This window comes from Gadus chalcogrammus, chromosome 16, assembly GCF_026213295.1.
Source record: "Gadus chalcogrammus isolate NIFS_2021 chromosome 16, NIFS_Gcha_1.0, whole genome shotgun sequence".
Lineage (NCBI taxonomy): Eukaryota > Metazoa > Chordata > Actinopteri > Gadiformes > Gadidae > Gadus > Gadus chalcogrammus.
In genome coordinates, this window is record NC_079427.1 from 7,769,469 (window position 1) to 7,785,729 (window position 16,261).

The 16,261-nt window shown below is 42.9% G+C and overlaps 2 protein-coding genes across 3 annotated transcripts in view; both read right to left on the reverse strand.

Moving 5' to 3' along the window:
* zgc:85932 (uncharacterized protein LOC405875 homolog) overlaps window positions 1-8,505 on the reverse strand; it is a 16,668-nt gene extending 8,163 nt beyond the window's left edge. Inside the window, exons 1-6 of the mRNA XM_056611500.1 lie at window positions 7,859-8,505; window positions 3,585-3,660; window positions 2,647-2,765; window positions 2,006-2,139; window positions 1,258-1,429; window positions 463-534 (exon numbers count right to left, since the gene is read on the reverse strand). Of these exons, the coding sequence (XP_056467475.1) occupies window positions 463-534; window positions 1,258-1,429; window positions 2,006-2,139; window positions 2,647-2,765; window positions 3,585-3,660; window positions 7,859-8,092 (807 nt within the window). The 5' untranslated portion in view covers window positions 8,093-8,505. The remainder of the gene's footprint in view (window positions 1-462; window positions 535-1,257; window positions 1,430-2,005; window positions 2,140-2,646; window positions 2,766-3,584; window positions 3,661-7,858) is intronic.
* Window positions 8,506-8,806: 301 nt separating this feature from the next.
* Window positions 8,807-14,878, reverse strand: eif3k (eukaryotic translation initiation factor 3, subunit K). 2 transcript variants are annotated; one of them, XM_056611502.1, is made up of 8 exons: window positions 14,698-14,878; window positions 14,141-14,239; window positions 13,424-13,544; window positions 11,680-11,754; window positions 11,362-11,428; window positions 11,115-11,192; window positions 10,519-10,644; window positions 8,807-8,950 (listed from the first exon to the last, which is right to left on the reverse strand). In XM_056611502.1, the coding sequence occupies exons 1-8, from the start codon at window positions 14,757-14,759 to the stop codon at window positions 8,919-8,921; spliced, it is 660 nt and encodes a 219-aa protein (XP_056467477.1). In that variant the 5' UTR covers window positions 14,760-14,878; the 3' UTR covers window positions 8,807-8,918. The 2 variants fall into 2 exon arrangements, with proteins under 2 accessions (XP_056467477.1, XP_056467476.1); XM_056611501.1 differs by having other exon boundaries at window positions 11,680-11,757.
* Window positions 14,879-16,261: the final 1,383 nt, after the last annotated feature.

The following is a 16,261-nucleotide window of genomic DNA, read 5'->3' on the forward strand; positions in this document are numbered from 1 at the left end:
TCTCTATGAAGCAAAAGGAGAGGAATTGTATTATGCACTCGTGGAGATACACTTAGTATGGTATCTGATAGATGCGTGACCTGGAGCGTTCTAGCCCCCTGGGCTATGTGTTGGGACTTATGTACTGGGCTGGGATGGACTCAGTTATGTGCTCTGATTGGCTAAGCATGGTGCTGAACTCCCGCCTACTGGATACCCCTGTGTCTCTATGCTGCTCTCATGTTGACAAACTTGGTTTGTGACTATGTGCAGGAATTACACTTGTTTTTGTGGTCTTGAGCTTCTGGGTCTTTCGAACATCTTGACCGCTCGTATCTCTGACACATGATGAAGGGCCTCCTGTATGAGCTGGACGCCTCCCTAGGCTCAGGATCCCCCCTTCGCGTGAGGAAGAAGCCGCTTTAATTGGCAAGGGCACATGTGGCCTGTTTGTATGAATGTGTGAATTTTGTTACACCTCACCCTCTCCACTGCAGTCAGAGAGTAGGCATGTCTGAACAGGATCCCCTGCTCATTCTTCTGTTCCAGAGGGCCCTGTGGGAACAACAACAACACATCCACCCACACACAGACACACACACGGACACACATACAGCACACACATAGACAGACACATACACAGATACACATACACATACACAGAGACACACCCACACCCACATTGACACAGATGGTCAAAACACAATGCACAAAGAAAAACCTCACACACCAGCACACACACACACACACACACACACACACACACACACACACACACACACACACACACACACACACACACACACACACACACACACACACACACACACACACACACACACACACACAGATGTTAAAAACACAATGCACAAAGAAACACTGCACACACCAGCCCAGACCTGGTTGGTTTTTTTTTTTTAAACATCCTCATATCGAGTTAGATCTCGATAAGATTAGATTGGTGATGTTCCAGTAAGTTTCGACAAGTCACGGGAGGACCCAGGCTTCTTGAGGCACTGAAGGGTGTGTCCAAGCGTCCATTATTCAATTAAATACATTCACTGCATGTTGGATGTCTTCCTGCTATGTGGATGACAGTTTGGATTATGTACTCTATATACTATAATGTACTAAATTACACATAATACTATACGTATTATACCACTAAACACTCTCCTGCTCCTCATCTACCTTTTTCCGCTGTATTCGACAGCTTAGTGAACCAATCAGAGCAGAGGGACAGCGGTGTCCATGGTTACAGACGGGGGCCCAGCCTACCTGACAGTTGGCGCAGTTGATGAGGGCCCCCTTGCGCAGCAGGTGCTGCAGGGCCCCCGGCAGCTTCTCGGAGAAGGAGGCCACGGAGAGAACCTCCGTCACCCCGCCCGTCATGTCCGCCATGGCCTCGTGGGGGAAGCCCATCTCCAGAGCCTGGTAGCCCCCCTTCAGCCTGCAGGGGCGGGGGGGGTGGGGGTGGTGGAGGAGGGACACTTGGTTTGTCTGCGTAGTAGACTTGGTGGATTGTAAGCTCTGATTGTTCTCAGCCTCACTGAAGGTTGAGGCCCTCCATCTTGGACTCACACACAATAACACCCCCCAACACACACACACCTTGACCTGAATCTTAATGAAGGGTCTCCTCTTAAACTAATTATTTTGTAATGCTAGAGACCATAGCATGCACTATAGGAACAACGTAACCTCGGTAACACCTGTATGTTCACCACAACAAGTTACATGCCTCTTTACAGCCCCAGGCCGGCCAGACAAAAGAACAAACGGGCCAGAGGAGTTTTTAACTGTCGGGACAATTATCTAATCATCTACATCATCTGTGACGTCTCCACACACACACACACCCTCTCCACCCAGAGTGCATGGACAGGAGACATTGTTAAAGAGAAGAGAGAGAGAGAGAGAGAGAGAGAGAGAGAGAGAGAGAGAGAGAGAGAGAGAGAGAGAGAGAGAGAGAGAGAGAGAGAGAGAGAGAGAGAGAGAGAGAGAGAGAGAGCGAGAGAGAGCCTACTTGGCGTAGGCCTTCTCCAGCAGACAGCTCCAGAACTCGTTTCTGTTGGGAGAGCGGAGGTAGTACAGCTGACCGTTCTGCGTGGGCAGGAGGTCATCCACCCTCACCTCCTCCCACTTCCCATACTGCCAGAACTACAGGGGAGAGAGACACAGACCCACAGCAGGAGACAGAGAGAGAGAGAGAGAGAGAGAGAGAGAGAGAGAGAGAGAGAGAGAGAGACAGAGAGAGAGAGTGAGACAGAGAGAGTGAGACAGAGAAAGAGAAAGATAGTGGGAGAGATAAAAAGGGAGGAAGAGATAAAGGTAACAATGGAGCTTGGGAGGGACACACACACACACACACACACACACACACACACACACACACACACACACACACACACACACACACACACACACACACACACACACACACACACACACACACACACACACACACACACACACACACAGAGAGAGAAACAGTGAATGACTTAACAATACAGCACAAAATTCCCATCTTTCTTTTATTTATTCTTTGTACGGTTTTAGCAAAAGGTTAGTCTCTCTAACCATAACCCAGACATGGTAACTAACGACTCAGACTCTATCAGACCCAGGTCTGGTTTGAGTGACGGCGGGGCCGGACCAGGCACTGACCCTGAAGTAGAAGCTGCCATCGTATCCGTTCTGGAAGCCCTGGCCCGGAGGCACCACCCTCTTCAGTAGGGAAGGGTGCATGGAGAGGGAGGCCAGGGCCGACAGGAACCAGCAGTCCCCTGCACCGGGTCAAAGGGCCCGTCAGGAGGAGCAACAAGTTCCCATGCAAGGATCCTTCTATTATTATGACTTTCATAATGCATAACAATGCTGATTAAAAGGTGCTGTAGCCCTAGGTGAGTGTTTAGAAGCTATTATTCTGGTTTCAGATACCGTTCAGCTACAAGTGAGGGAAATTCAATGTAAGAACACTCCCCGGCTTATTTCTGACCATCTCTTCGCTGATTGGTTCACGGAATCCATCTTGCCTGTCAATCACGTGTAGGAAGGGAGAAAGACGAACAGGATGGGACCTTTTTTTGGTTTGTTTAGTTTTAATCTTTTAATCCTTTCTGTTCTCTTTACAACTTTACAATATTAATCTACAGCTATGCAGATTATTCTACCAAAGAGAAAATAATTTGCGTTAATGGGCAAAGCTTTCAAAAGTAGAGTTCAAATCAGAGCATTTCAGACCTGTACATCATTGTAAGCCTAGTTTCCTAGAGCTGGCCGAGTCTGTGAATCACCGATTACGGGCTCACAGATCCTTGCCTTCGGGAACATTATTGGTCCAAACAATTTGAAGCGAGAGAAAGTGAATCACCGAATTGAACCAGATCTGAGCTGGTCTGCCATCAGACTTCAAATCAGATTCATATCCAAAGTCTACATGGGTGAGACAAGTACAGGATCAAATATAAGGGGGTTGAACTGTGGATCAGATGATCCCATCTCCTGGTGGCTGGGGGTATGAGAATCCATGTTAGGTTGCGTTACTCTGCTCTGTAACGGTTCTCCCAGGAAAGGCGTTGCCCCGCGTTCGTAGTCCTACTCACCCAGATTCCCTTGGCACACATCCATGCGTGTGGCTCCGTCCACGATGAACTGAGGAGGAGATGATTTACACAGCTCCTACAGAAAGGTAGGAGTGGGAGACAGAGACAGAGGGAGAGAGAGAGAGAGATGTTTTCAAACCTGTTTTTATTCTTGACTGAATAACATGTTCTTGACTAATACACCAAGATCTATGATTCAGTGAGATCTATGGTTCAGTCTTATGTGTGTTATGTTATTCTGAGATTGGCTGTAAGTAGCCCCGATTCCATAAATACAGTTAAGTCTAGAAGAGACACAGAGGGAGACAGAGAGAGAAAGAGTGAGAGAAAAGATAAAGTTACTTAGTTAGAGAGAGTTAGAGAGAGGCAGGGAGAGGGAAGATTTTGTAACTGCTTGTGAGGGCAAATCACACTCACACCTGGTGGTTCACTCACACCTGGTGGTTCACTCACACCTGGTGGTGACATAGGGGAGATAGATGTGGGACATCTAACTGGGATTAAGGACAAATGTAGGTTTAAGGAAGAAAGATGTTGGACCAAAAGGAAAACAGGGAAATTCAGACAAACACGTCACACAGAGACTTAAAGAATAAGAGAGAATGAATATGACAGAGTGAGGGATTTTGTCCTTGGCTTGTTGCATAAAACATTTGTTCAGCTAATTAACTGCTGTCAGAAATTAAATGAAGGAAGACAAAAAGAAGGCTGACAATGAGACATTTTTATGAAATGTTTGTTTCATTCATATTTTTTTTAATTCATGGCATGAAATGATGCGCCTTTTGCATGTGATATAAAGGCTAGAGGCTTATATTACTAAGATAACTATGCAGAATTCAACACAATTAAATTTATAATACTTCTGTCAGAATGTCATTCTTAACATTGCGATTACAGGCACATTGTTTGGACGATAAACACTCTTATTTACATATAAATAAATGTTTTATTACATCCTGTCCTGTTTCTTTTGCTCTGCTCTGTTCAGTATACGCTTCCGTGATGCCTGCTTTCCTTCTGGGATTAGTAAATGAGAGTAATTTATCTTAATTTAAGTACTGCACGTAGTAATTGAAGACATGTTGTCAGCTGGCAGCTTGTTTTTAATAACTACTCGCGTTTGAAACATCATGTCTCAGTTCTTAAGTGCTTATGCTACTACATCCATAACACACAACCACTGTATCCCGATAAGTCAATAACTTTTAATCGTGACCAAATAATAAAACCAGTAATAAATCAGCGTGGTAAATTAGTGCCAGCCCTGCCTTGCTCCAATAGCGTCTGATTACAGGTTAATATTTAATAACTGTTAGCCTGCCAAAAACATTGTAATCAGTGTCTGACAGTGTCTGTCTTTACTTAAATGTTTGTGTGTTTTACACTCTGAAGCTGAATCCTGTTTGTGCTTTCAGAGGCCAAGCGAACACCTTGACCTTTGGTGCATTTGAACTTCTGGAAGAGTTATAGAGGCCGAATCAGCAGGTACAAATACCTCAACCGAGCCACAACAAGTCAAAGATCTGAAACATAGATGTTTTGGGACAGGATTCTGGCGTTCAGGAGAGTTAAGAAAGACAAGTAGTACCAGACCTAAACGCCTTCATTAGGTCGGTAGCAGGTGGATGGTTAATAGTTCATAGCATCAATACTGAGTGGCACACAGCATGTGTTGTAAGGGAAATACTTATCAGCCGTACCGACAACCATAACCATTAAACCATGGATGTTCCCCAAGGAACAGAACGAGAGACCGAGAGACAGAGAGAGAGAAAGACAGATAGGGTGTAACAGAGAGAGTGTCAAAGAGAGAGCCTGGGGGTGGATCATCTACAGCTTTGTTGTTAAGGGTAATGTCAGTAAACAGAACCCGTTCAGCAGGATATCAGTTGAGCACATTCAAGCGGTCCCAGAATGAAAATGAAGGCCCGCTCAAACAACACAAAAGACAACCCAAATACAAATCACATAGAGGAGCGTTCATGGACAGAGCTATACAATGGTAGAAGAATCACAGCAAATATCTGTGAAGTTACCTGCAAGACATTATTGAAGCTGTATCTTGAATCATCAATTAATATCGTATTTTTTTTATGGACATTTCATGATTGTAAAATAAGGGTCACATCTTTCTAAGGTATATTTTGATGTGATTTAAAAGTAGTAATGTACACATCTATTCATAATTTTTGGGCTGGATATAGTTTCTTCATCTATTAAAGCTATTGTATCTTCAGGCAACATCAACTCATTAAATGTTATTGTATTCAGTGATTTCGTTGTTACAAATCTGCAGAGCCGGACAGTAACGGAGTACATTTACTTGAGTACAGTACTTAAGCACAATTTTGAGGGATCTGTACTTTACTCAAGTATCATTTTTGGGGAGTACTCATGACTTTACTCTGCAAATATTGTACTCTTTACTCCGCTACATTTCTATCCATAACCGTGGGTACCCGTTACTTCTTCTGAAAAATAAAAAATAAAAGGAGAAAAGAAAAATCTCGGAAACCCTCAATTTGTTGTTTTGTTTCCCTCTCAAACGTGATTGGATTGTGCAGGCGCCACTGATTAGGACAGCCTTCAGCCTATTAGCAATCACCTTCGCTTTCCGCCAAAGTCAACTCAATGGCCAGATTTAGATGAGACGATTGTTGATTTGATTGATGAAAAAACAGAGAAACTCACACATACATACAATTGTTAGCTGAATTTTCTTTTCTGATATTACATATTTATGTAGGCTGAGCAATTGTTTTTATGTTCTTGAGTATACTGTTTTACTGTTATACTAGTGTATACTATCGTGCTATTGCCTTGTTGGCAAATGAGAAATGTTAAATAAAGCAACATGGTAAAAAGATGAAAATGACTCCGTAACTCCATGTAGGATGTTTCTATACATAAATGTAAGCACTGTGGCATTAGTAATGCGATATTTAGAAAATGTACTCTTGTACTCTTGATACTCAAGTACTTTTAAAAACAAGTACTTCAGTACATTTACTTAAGTAGACATCTGACTGTAGTACTTTTACTTTTTTTTTTAAATTTAGCAAGGGGTATCTGTACTTTTACTCAAGTAAGGAAGCCGTGTACTCTGTACGCCTCTGCAAATCTGTTATGTTGTCTTCAGTGTTGTGTCTTACAATAGACAGTAGATCATCCAGTAGACAGAACCCATTCAACAGGATCTCCCTAAAGCTAACAGTAGTCTGACTCAGTTGCATATATTAACGCAAACACAATAACAGGGCCCAGTCCTGGAGGATGAACAAGTGGATGTGTCTGAATGATTGTGATGACTGTATTTGCTAAAGGCCTTGGCCTCCAGGGAGGTTTTGTAAAGAGTGTTTTTGGAGAGAGGTCTACATTGTCCTACAGTCATCCTCCCCAAGTGCCAATAAGCACGTGCTAAATTCAATTCAAATAAATGGATCACTATAAAAGCAATAGTTTCGTTTTTCTTGGCTGCTTTTCAGATAAAGCGAGCACATTTAAAATCACTTTGGAATCTGGTCATTTGTGATGTCCTTTGCCATTGGTTATGACATTTAAATTAAATTAAGTCATTTTGACGTATCAAATGATTGACTGTTCTGCACCGATAAAGTAATGCTGCATTAAATTATTAAGGGTCGTAACACTTACACTTTCGTTATTGAGGGAACATTAAGACATATGAGCTAAGAACCTGGTCAATACGAAGTTCACATCTTCTAATCAGGAGAGACCAGAGGACGAAGAGATCACGGGAGAGAGAGAGAGAGAGAGAGAGAGAGAGAGAGAGAGAGAGAGAGAGAGAGAGAGAGAGAGAGAGAGAGAGAGAGAGAGAGAGAGAGAGAGAGAGAGAGAGAGAGAGAGAGAGAGAGAGAGAACAACGATATGGATAGAGACCAGAGGAGAGATGTAAAGGGAGCCCAGAGGTGAGAGATAACAACAGAGGAAAGAGATGGAAAGGGAGACAAGAGGAGGGAGAGATGGAGAGACCAGAGGGTTAGGAGACACGTGGAAGGAAAGAGCAATGTGTCTCCTGTTGAGAGCACTACAGGAGACACGATGTCTGCAGGTCCTTAAACAATCTTGAATAGTTAAAACGCCCTAACCCAGACCCTACAATAAAAGGTAGGCTACCATAGTAACTAGTCAGCAGCTTTGTTGTATCGCTTTTCTATATCTAGCTTATTGCACATGAGCAACGTGATTGTTGATTCCTGTTATCTTTGACACTAACCCAAAGCAAATCACCAGTGTGTCTATCACTTTACCATGGGCCGCTTCCATTCAACGGACTTGGCCAGCAGCTCTTGTCCAACAGGAAAGGTGTAGTCAATGAAGAGGCCGTCCCGACCCACTGGTTTGACGTTCCCGTTGGTGTCCGGTGGTTGACCGCCAAAGATATCCGACAGCCAGTGTCTGGACTGGGACCCCATGAGCTCGTCGCTGGGCGATTCCAATTCGTCCTCTGTGGTAGGAATCGACCCTTCCGATGAAACACTCATGGCTGCGAAAGTTGATTCTTGCGACCCTAAACTCCCGACTTATCAGAGCTGAAATCTCAAGTAAGCGCTTCGTGGTTCTCGTCAATTTACCTGTGCAGGGAAAGTTAGGCCACTCCCTTATTGGGAGTCGCCGCACACAGGTACTCAAAAGTCAATGGCAAATTGGCAATGGCAAGACCGGGATTCCCCACGCTAATGAAATATGCCCGTAGGACCAGAGCCCGTTATGGGAAGGTAGGCCTGAAGGAAACTTATAACAAGGAAATTGTGCCCTACACGATGACAAAAATAACGCTGGGATTATGCAATACAGGATCTGCCGGAAATAAAATCCTGTTTATACATCCTAGATTTAATAAAACGGTTTCACATTAGAAGAGTTCATATGCCTAAGCAATATTTATGATATGCCTGTTAAATGAAATGTATTTATTTCTTTAGTCCCACATCATTTACATTTTTTTGTTCACATAGGCAAAACAAATAACATGGTCATATAGAATTTTCAAATATTTATAATTTATCCAAACTGACTTGCAACTAACAAGACTATCTAATCTAAAAAAGGTTAATCAATGTTTCGAAGTAGATGGTCATCTGTAGAAGGCTCATTTATATTCCCTTTGGATTCATTTAAGAAATTCCACACTATAGTTTTGACATACTCGTCTATAAACACAAAGTAGATCAAACGAGACAAAACCAGGAGGATTGTAAATGATAAATTACATTTATTGGGAAAAGGTGTACTGAGAAGAAAAAAAATAGAACCAGGTTTGAAATATGTTGTGTATGAGTGCTGTGTGAGCTGGTTTGGGTTTGTCCATCACTGAGATGTGGCCATGATGCTGGAAACACCTGCAAAGAAGACAGAACGGACCAGAGGAAAACAAATGCTGTTAAATATGTCTTTAACATGAAGTGAACCATGTTACACAGGATATAAGCTGGAAGTGATGTCCTTTCATATTTGATTATGATGCAACATGTTGCAACATCGGACTGTGAGAAATGGAAATCCATAATTTCGAAACAGTTGTTATGATTAACTCTGCCACTTTACTGGGTGTGTCTCCTTTACCAGTTATCCCAAGACAGCCTCAACTTGTCTTGGCTGAGGGATAATAGCCCAATATTTCACTTCCAAGTCCATAGCTCTTTTCTATTTAACCTGTATTTATTCAGGAAGTCTTAATGAGGCGATACACCTCTTTTGAATCAGAGATCCGATATACATGAAAATATATAAAGATTAGCCAGGGATTATGGTTAAACAACAAACAGATTAGGGAAGGATCTCAGATTTTGTATTTCCTTTTAGTTCTTTAATTATAACATAGAAGGTATGAAGATCTTCACAGAAAAAACATTCAGGTTGAGCCTTGTGTCAGAGCTGCATGAGAGAGCCTAAGCAATAGAGCATAGGTCTGGTGGTGGAGCTGCATGAGGAGGCCTAATAAACACAGAGGTGAGGCCTTAAAGTAAAGCGGCCTGAGAATGCCACACAGGGTGGGGCCACACAGGGTTGTCGTCGTCTGTAACTATAACCTCCATTAGTTCATGATAACTACCACCTAGACCAGGGTTGTTGAACTCTTGATGTTGAAGGCCATAAGGACCTCAATTAGCCTGGCTCCGCCCGCCTAAGTACCTCCGCTCAATTTGAATTTCCCTTCAGTACTAGGCCTGCGGTATGTTAGTAGGTTTTCTCTGTCTAAATTTTCTGCGTCCAATCAGCGAAGAGAGGGAGTGGCTGAGAACAATGACGTTAAAGTCAGCTCACGTTGACGGACATTTTCACGCACTGTGTTTTGTTTGTTTACAGCCTGCCCGCAACGTGATTCCCGGCCAAACGTTAGCGATTGGTTATGGCAGATCCAGAGTGGCACTGGGCAGGTCCAATAGTTTTAAACTTCAACAGACACCCGCCTTCAAGTGAGTCAACGTTTGTCAATTGAGTGGGTCCAGACTCTCTGTACAAATGAAATGAAGTAGGAGAGTCTGGTAGGACCAGGCTAGGCCTCAATACTACTTCATACAAATATCCTGACCTGTTTGTGCTTGAAAAAATACAATTGTATACAAAGTTGACGGGCGCATTAGTCATAAATTTCCCCTTCTGCATAAAGTCGGCAGCAAATGACACCCCTATTATATTTTAATCCCTACTTGCCGTGTGCACACTGAGCACGTTGGGTTTCAACCTACTTATGTGAATACTTTTATTAGTCTGAAAATGTTGCAATTTGATTGGTTCTATTCCCCCCGTTATCTGACGGGGACATGTCCAAGTTAAAGTAAGCGTTATTTGAACCATTCCCCTGAGTTATAAATGGGCCTTCTGTCTAGAGTGCAATCTAGCACCCTCCGAGTTATTTTGGAATACAACAAAAGACTTTCTAAATTTGATATTTGATACTACTTACTCTCAAAGTCAATCTTCTCCACAATGTTCTTGGGCTTGACACTCTCTTCCTGGTTGAAGATGAAGATCTGTCCCTCCTCATCCTCCGTCCACCCGTACTTGTTCATCCAAACCTTCACCTGTGTGTCTGTGGAGGGGGAGGGACACCATCAGATCACAGGCATCAAACTAGCGACCGTTTTAACATTGAAACGTTCAAGGCATTTCCACACACTGTAATGTTTGGCTTGAGGAAAATTAGGATTAAAAGATTATAATTGCACTTAATATTCAGTAGAATTTACTGTGGAACATTAATAAAGCAGTTACTAAGTTGCAAAAATATGACAATTAATTGTGCAGCCCTACCAAGAATAAAGCATAACTTTGTAATAAAAACATTTGTTTTGGAACACCAAATGTCCCGTCGATGTTTAAATAAGCTGCAATGTATGATATGATAATTTGGCATCAAGAACTATTTGTGGGTAACAAAATGAAACAATTGATGGCCACTTTCAGGTCAAAAGAACAAATTACAAAAGTAAATGGACCCTGCAACTATAGTAACAACTGTGGGTGTATGAATGATTGACCGCACTGGATGGTGTACCCTACCCAGGGGGTCTCCAAGCATCTCTGCCAGTAACCGGTGCTCGATGTTCTGGTACGTGATGCCCACCACGTGGCAGATGACTGGAGAGGAAGAGAAGAGTTTACTTATACCACAGCCTTCTGATTGGTCAATAATATTCCACGGTGAGCTTTTATTTCTTTTTAAATGACAGGAAAATGGTCAAATACAACAAGCGACCAGATATTTCCTTGAAAAGGCTCAAAGCACTGCGTTAATGCATTAACGTACACTTTCTCACAGAGTCCTCAAAGCCAGCAATGCCATCGATGAGCTCTCGGTTCTCCTCCAGACTGGTCTGTGAAACCGCAAGCAAACAAAATAAAGCACTGAATAATAATCCACACAACAAATCCACGCTGCGGGAACTCCATGAAAGATATGGCTTGGGAAGAAAAAAATAAAAAAGGGACATAATTCGACATGAGGCTCATCCTACTAACACCTTTTAGTGCCTTAGGATAAGATAAACTGTTGTTTACTAGCATGTGCGGATATATGCAGAGGTGAGGCTGTGCAATGGCGAGGATGTGCACGTGCAGAGCGTACCCAGAAGCTCTGGAAGTGGCAGGTCTCCAGCAGGTTCCCCAGGTATAGGATCTGTCTGATGGGGCGTTCCTCTTGCTGCGACACTGTAGTCAAGGAAATAGACACATGGACGCCACCCCAGCCCCCCCCTATCCCTCCCCACCCCTACAGTGACTCACTGAGTCAATTCAATTTAGTCTATTTCCTTTATTTATTGCTTTCTTATCTTTACCCAACTCTGTATAATGCCTTCTGCAACTGCTGGCAACCTAATTTCCTGAAGGGATTAATAAAGGTTTCACTTATCTTAACCCTAGGCAGCTCCTCAGTTTGCTTTTAGAGCAGACTGACATATTTTTCGGTTATGTATCTGTTCTCCTAGAGAGACGCAAGCATTGACATGTAATCAAAAAGTTAAGCGTTAAAAAGTTCCTCCTATTCAGACATTACGTCACGATTAATCCCTGGCACCAATGGCCTCCATACCAGGGTTGGTGGACAGACCAGAAGCAGTGAGATTCCTTTACACCAAACCCTCTTCCTAGGAAAGATACACGAAAACATCAACCCTAAACTTGGACAACAACCCCTTTCCATCCTTAGCTACTTCAACAACCAACAACAGGCTGCCCAGATAGTTCTGTACGGACCAACCTACGGGCCCACCCAGTGGACGCTACCAACTGGTGTCTTGCTCGTGCCATGATGCATTTGGGTGAACACACCCACGTTTGATGTCACTAAATGGCATCTTTTGAAATGCCATATAGGAATGGCTACTCAAACCTCTGCTCGTTAAGTACAGGCCCTTTAAAACCACTATAGGTAAAGCACTCCTCCCCTTCATTAATTATTTAGAGGGAAGATTTGATTGCCACTCTGTATGACGCGACAGGTTCTGATTGGTTGAAAGTTTGTCCTTTGCCAAAAATAAAAATGCATTACTTAAGTGCAAATTAATGCACTATAATTGGACAGCATAATGAATATGCCACTCCCATCTTTATCTACGTCAAGCTAAGCTACTTCAGGCCTGATTTCCACCGGGGACGTAAGCGCCGCGGAACGGCTGCTCCGGTCACCGCTGCTGATCGCTGCCACTCTAATCAATGAAACCATTGCGGAGACTGCGGAACGCCTCAGCAGCGTCCCAGGAGTGCCGCACCGCAATCATTCCGTAGCACTTCTATTTTTGACGCGAGCCGTTGCTGAACCGCGTCAATTTCAACAGAGCAGATCGAGCCGGGCATAGCCAAAGCCATAGAGAATCCGGTCAATTTTCTAAATAAAAACAATACTCAGCTCATTTAGCCTATCACAACTTCACATCAACATTACGTCATGAGCGGTGGAACCAGGTCAGCAGTCAATCAATCAAAGGGTCTCAGAGGGTCGGCAACATGGACGACGAGAGACTGATTGTCGAAGTGGAGCAACATAAAATAATTTATGAAATAAAATCCTTCTTTTTATAAGGACAATGTCAGACAGGACAAAGCCTGGCATTTAATTGCAGTAGTTTTAGGGGTGGAAGGTGAGTACGTTAGGTTTAGGATTATCGCGTGATCTTTCGTGAATACGGCTGGCTCGCAAGGCCGCGCTACGGAAATTGACGCAGGGCAGGGTTCGCAGCCGTTCCGCGGCACGTACGAACCCGGTGGAAATCAGGCGTAAAGGCTGACCAGCAGGACGGTGGAATGGAGCCGTCAGAACCAGCCACGTCGTACAGGCGAGGAAGAAAACAACTGCAGCACCAAAAAGATACGTGGGTCTGTTCGATCATGCACTTGCACAGGGTGAAGTCTGTGTGGGGCAGGTTGGTCAGGGCCTTCAGCAGAATCTGGGACGTCACATTGGCCTGGAAGTAGGCTGGGTTGAACTGGTACCTGCAACATGTTTTTTAGTCGTTGAAGAAAAAAAAAACATTCATTATGATGTGCTTTAGAATTAGATGGAAGAATACAATCTGTTGAATCTTTAAAGTGAACAGCACCGTGCAAATCCAACAGGAGCGGGTAATAATAAACAAAGAATAAAATGAGAATTTTAGATTAATAGGGCTTGTACATCACAACGTAGCCTTACAATAAGCGTCTCAATTGTTGAAGCAGAGGAAAATTGGAATGTTAGCTATTATAAAAGTAGGTCATTATTCAATTATAAAAGGATTTCTATGGTCATTGTCTTTTAATTATTCTTGAACCGATTTGCTGTTATGGGAAGACAGCCATGTTTCAAACTGCCACACAACAACTCTAATGGTTCCGCTCAAAATCGCAGAAGACCCCCAGCAAAGATTCCCATGATGCATTCTGATGTACAAGCTCTATATAAAGTGGTGCCGTTTCAATAATAGTGACGTGTTATATAAGATAACCGGTCTGTATTGAGCTAAAATTATGAAAACCTAATGGGAAAAAATAAACATTAAAAAAGCTTTTTTAGATCTGTGTCGGACATTTTTCAAGTTTGTGGAACGTACAGTTTGAGGATGGCCAGGTTAGCCTCCAGATCATAGGCGTTCTCCTTAGCTTGGGTCTCCACGTAACGCTCCAAGACAGCGAGGTTCTCTGGGTTGTACCTGCGAATACATTGTCAGACGTCATTATGATACCACAATCATGTGCATCCCTTGTCGATACCCAAGAGACCAACCTTAGAATCATATTGAAGAGAAGCACCGAATATGGCAGAATGTCAATATCATCCATCGATATTGACATCAACTTTATATGAATATCTCAAAATAGATAAAAGCGATGGCCAATCTTTCAAATTAGCGATGCAATACAGAGGATACATACAACAGCTGCCTGCCTGCAAAAAACTCGTTGGTTGATTGGCCTTTATGAATGTTATTGTGCCGTACAGCAGGGATATTCGTTGAGGCTAGATTCATTGTAATAAGACAATAATTAACATTCAAGGTGAGAAGTCATATGGAATAATACTAGTGTACATGCTAACGGGCAGGCTAAGTGCTCGCTGCCTAGCCATTGAGCTAACCACTAGATCGCTTATTCTTGTACTCATCCACACCTGTCGATCCCGCGTAGAAGCTTTCCAACATTCGCCCTCATCTGTTCGAAAGACAACGCCATTTGGTCCTAACTTTTGTTTGTGTTTATCGGGTGAAAATCCCAATAATGTCCACACGTGGATGTTAAGTAGACAAGAGAACCGGCGGAGGGAGAACCTGCTTGGACCGGAAAGAGCGAAAACATAAGAGGGGGACTAAATCAGACCCATCGATTAGGATTTAAAACTGAAAACACCAAAACTATTATTTCCTTTTTACGATGTCAAATATTATAAATTAAATGTGAAATTTAGCTTGAATTACCTCCGGATTTAAACGTCGTATTTAAAGCGAAATATCAACGAAATAACTGGTACAAAGCGTACTTCCGCCGATTAAACTATGGTTCCTAGGCCTAGGCCAGCGAATTTTCGTTCCGGGCGCACCAGCTTTACTTGCACTGTCGCCCCCTATCGTTGAGTATAACAACTATGAGTATTTGATCTGTAGGCTTCTGTGAAAAAGGTGTCTCCTCACTTGTTTTTTATAAGGTACCTTCTCATATAATAAACATAATAACATTACGTCTTTAGTTTAAAAAATAAAACATTCCAAGGCTGGTACATTAGAATGCATCATACAATTAGTATGTTGGCGATACTAAGACCAATTTGTGATGAAAGGAGTATTGTTTGAATGTTGAATCCTGCATAAACGTAAAACCACCGTAACCTTGACTAATTAAAACTTTATTTTGCCAGGTTTCACACGAGGGACCCCGTTTAAAACACCAAAATCTCACCCCATAATGAAAAATAATTTCATGATTAGCTGCTAAACCATTACCAAAATACCATTACAACCAATAACATTCCTAGGCTCCTATAATATGGAGGCGAGGTCATTGAAATGTGACAACACAATGTACAAGCCTGTGCAATGCCTTGATATAACCTGCAATATATCACATTAGCAGCGTCAACATCGTGATATATGTCATCATTTGTTCTTATTGTTAATTTAACCATTTTGCCTGCCTGTTCTAAAGGCTGATATCTTATCATCAGGTGAAACATTTGATCTATAGCAGGGGTCTCAAACTCCACTTACCTGGGGGCCGCTGGAGGTAGCGCCTGGGGCAGGCTGGGCCGCATTAAGCATTCAATAAAGAAGAAGAAGCACAACGGACCCAATCAATGTTAATGATCGGGCTATAATTAGATCACGTTGGCTATGTAATCGCTGGGGGACACGCAACTCAAAATTGGGACTGTCCTGGCAAAACCGGGACATCTGGTCCCCCTATCACAAGTGATAAAAAAGCGTGGCAAGCCACTCAGCAAAAATGTGTGTTTGACAACAACACACTAACACTAAACTTTGATGTCAAGTAGGGGGCCACAAAATATCGTCCCGCGGGCCAGTGTTTCCGCTAGAAAAAATTGGTGCCGGTCATGTGACCTGGAAGGTTTCATTTTAACGTTTTTAGATCCGGCCAAGAAAATCAAGCCCGACCCGGCCCGAGCCCGTGCACGTTCTGTCCGAGCCCGGCCCGGCCCGACACATTAACTGTAATATGAGCCC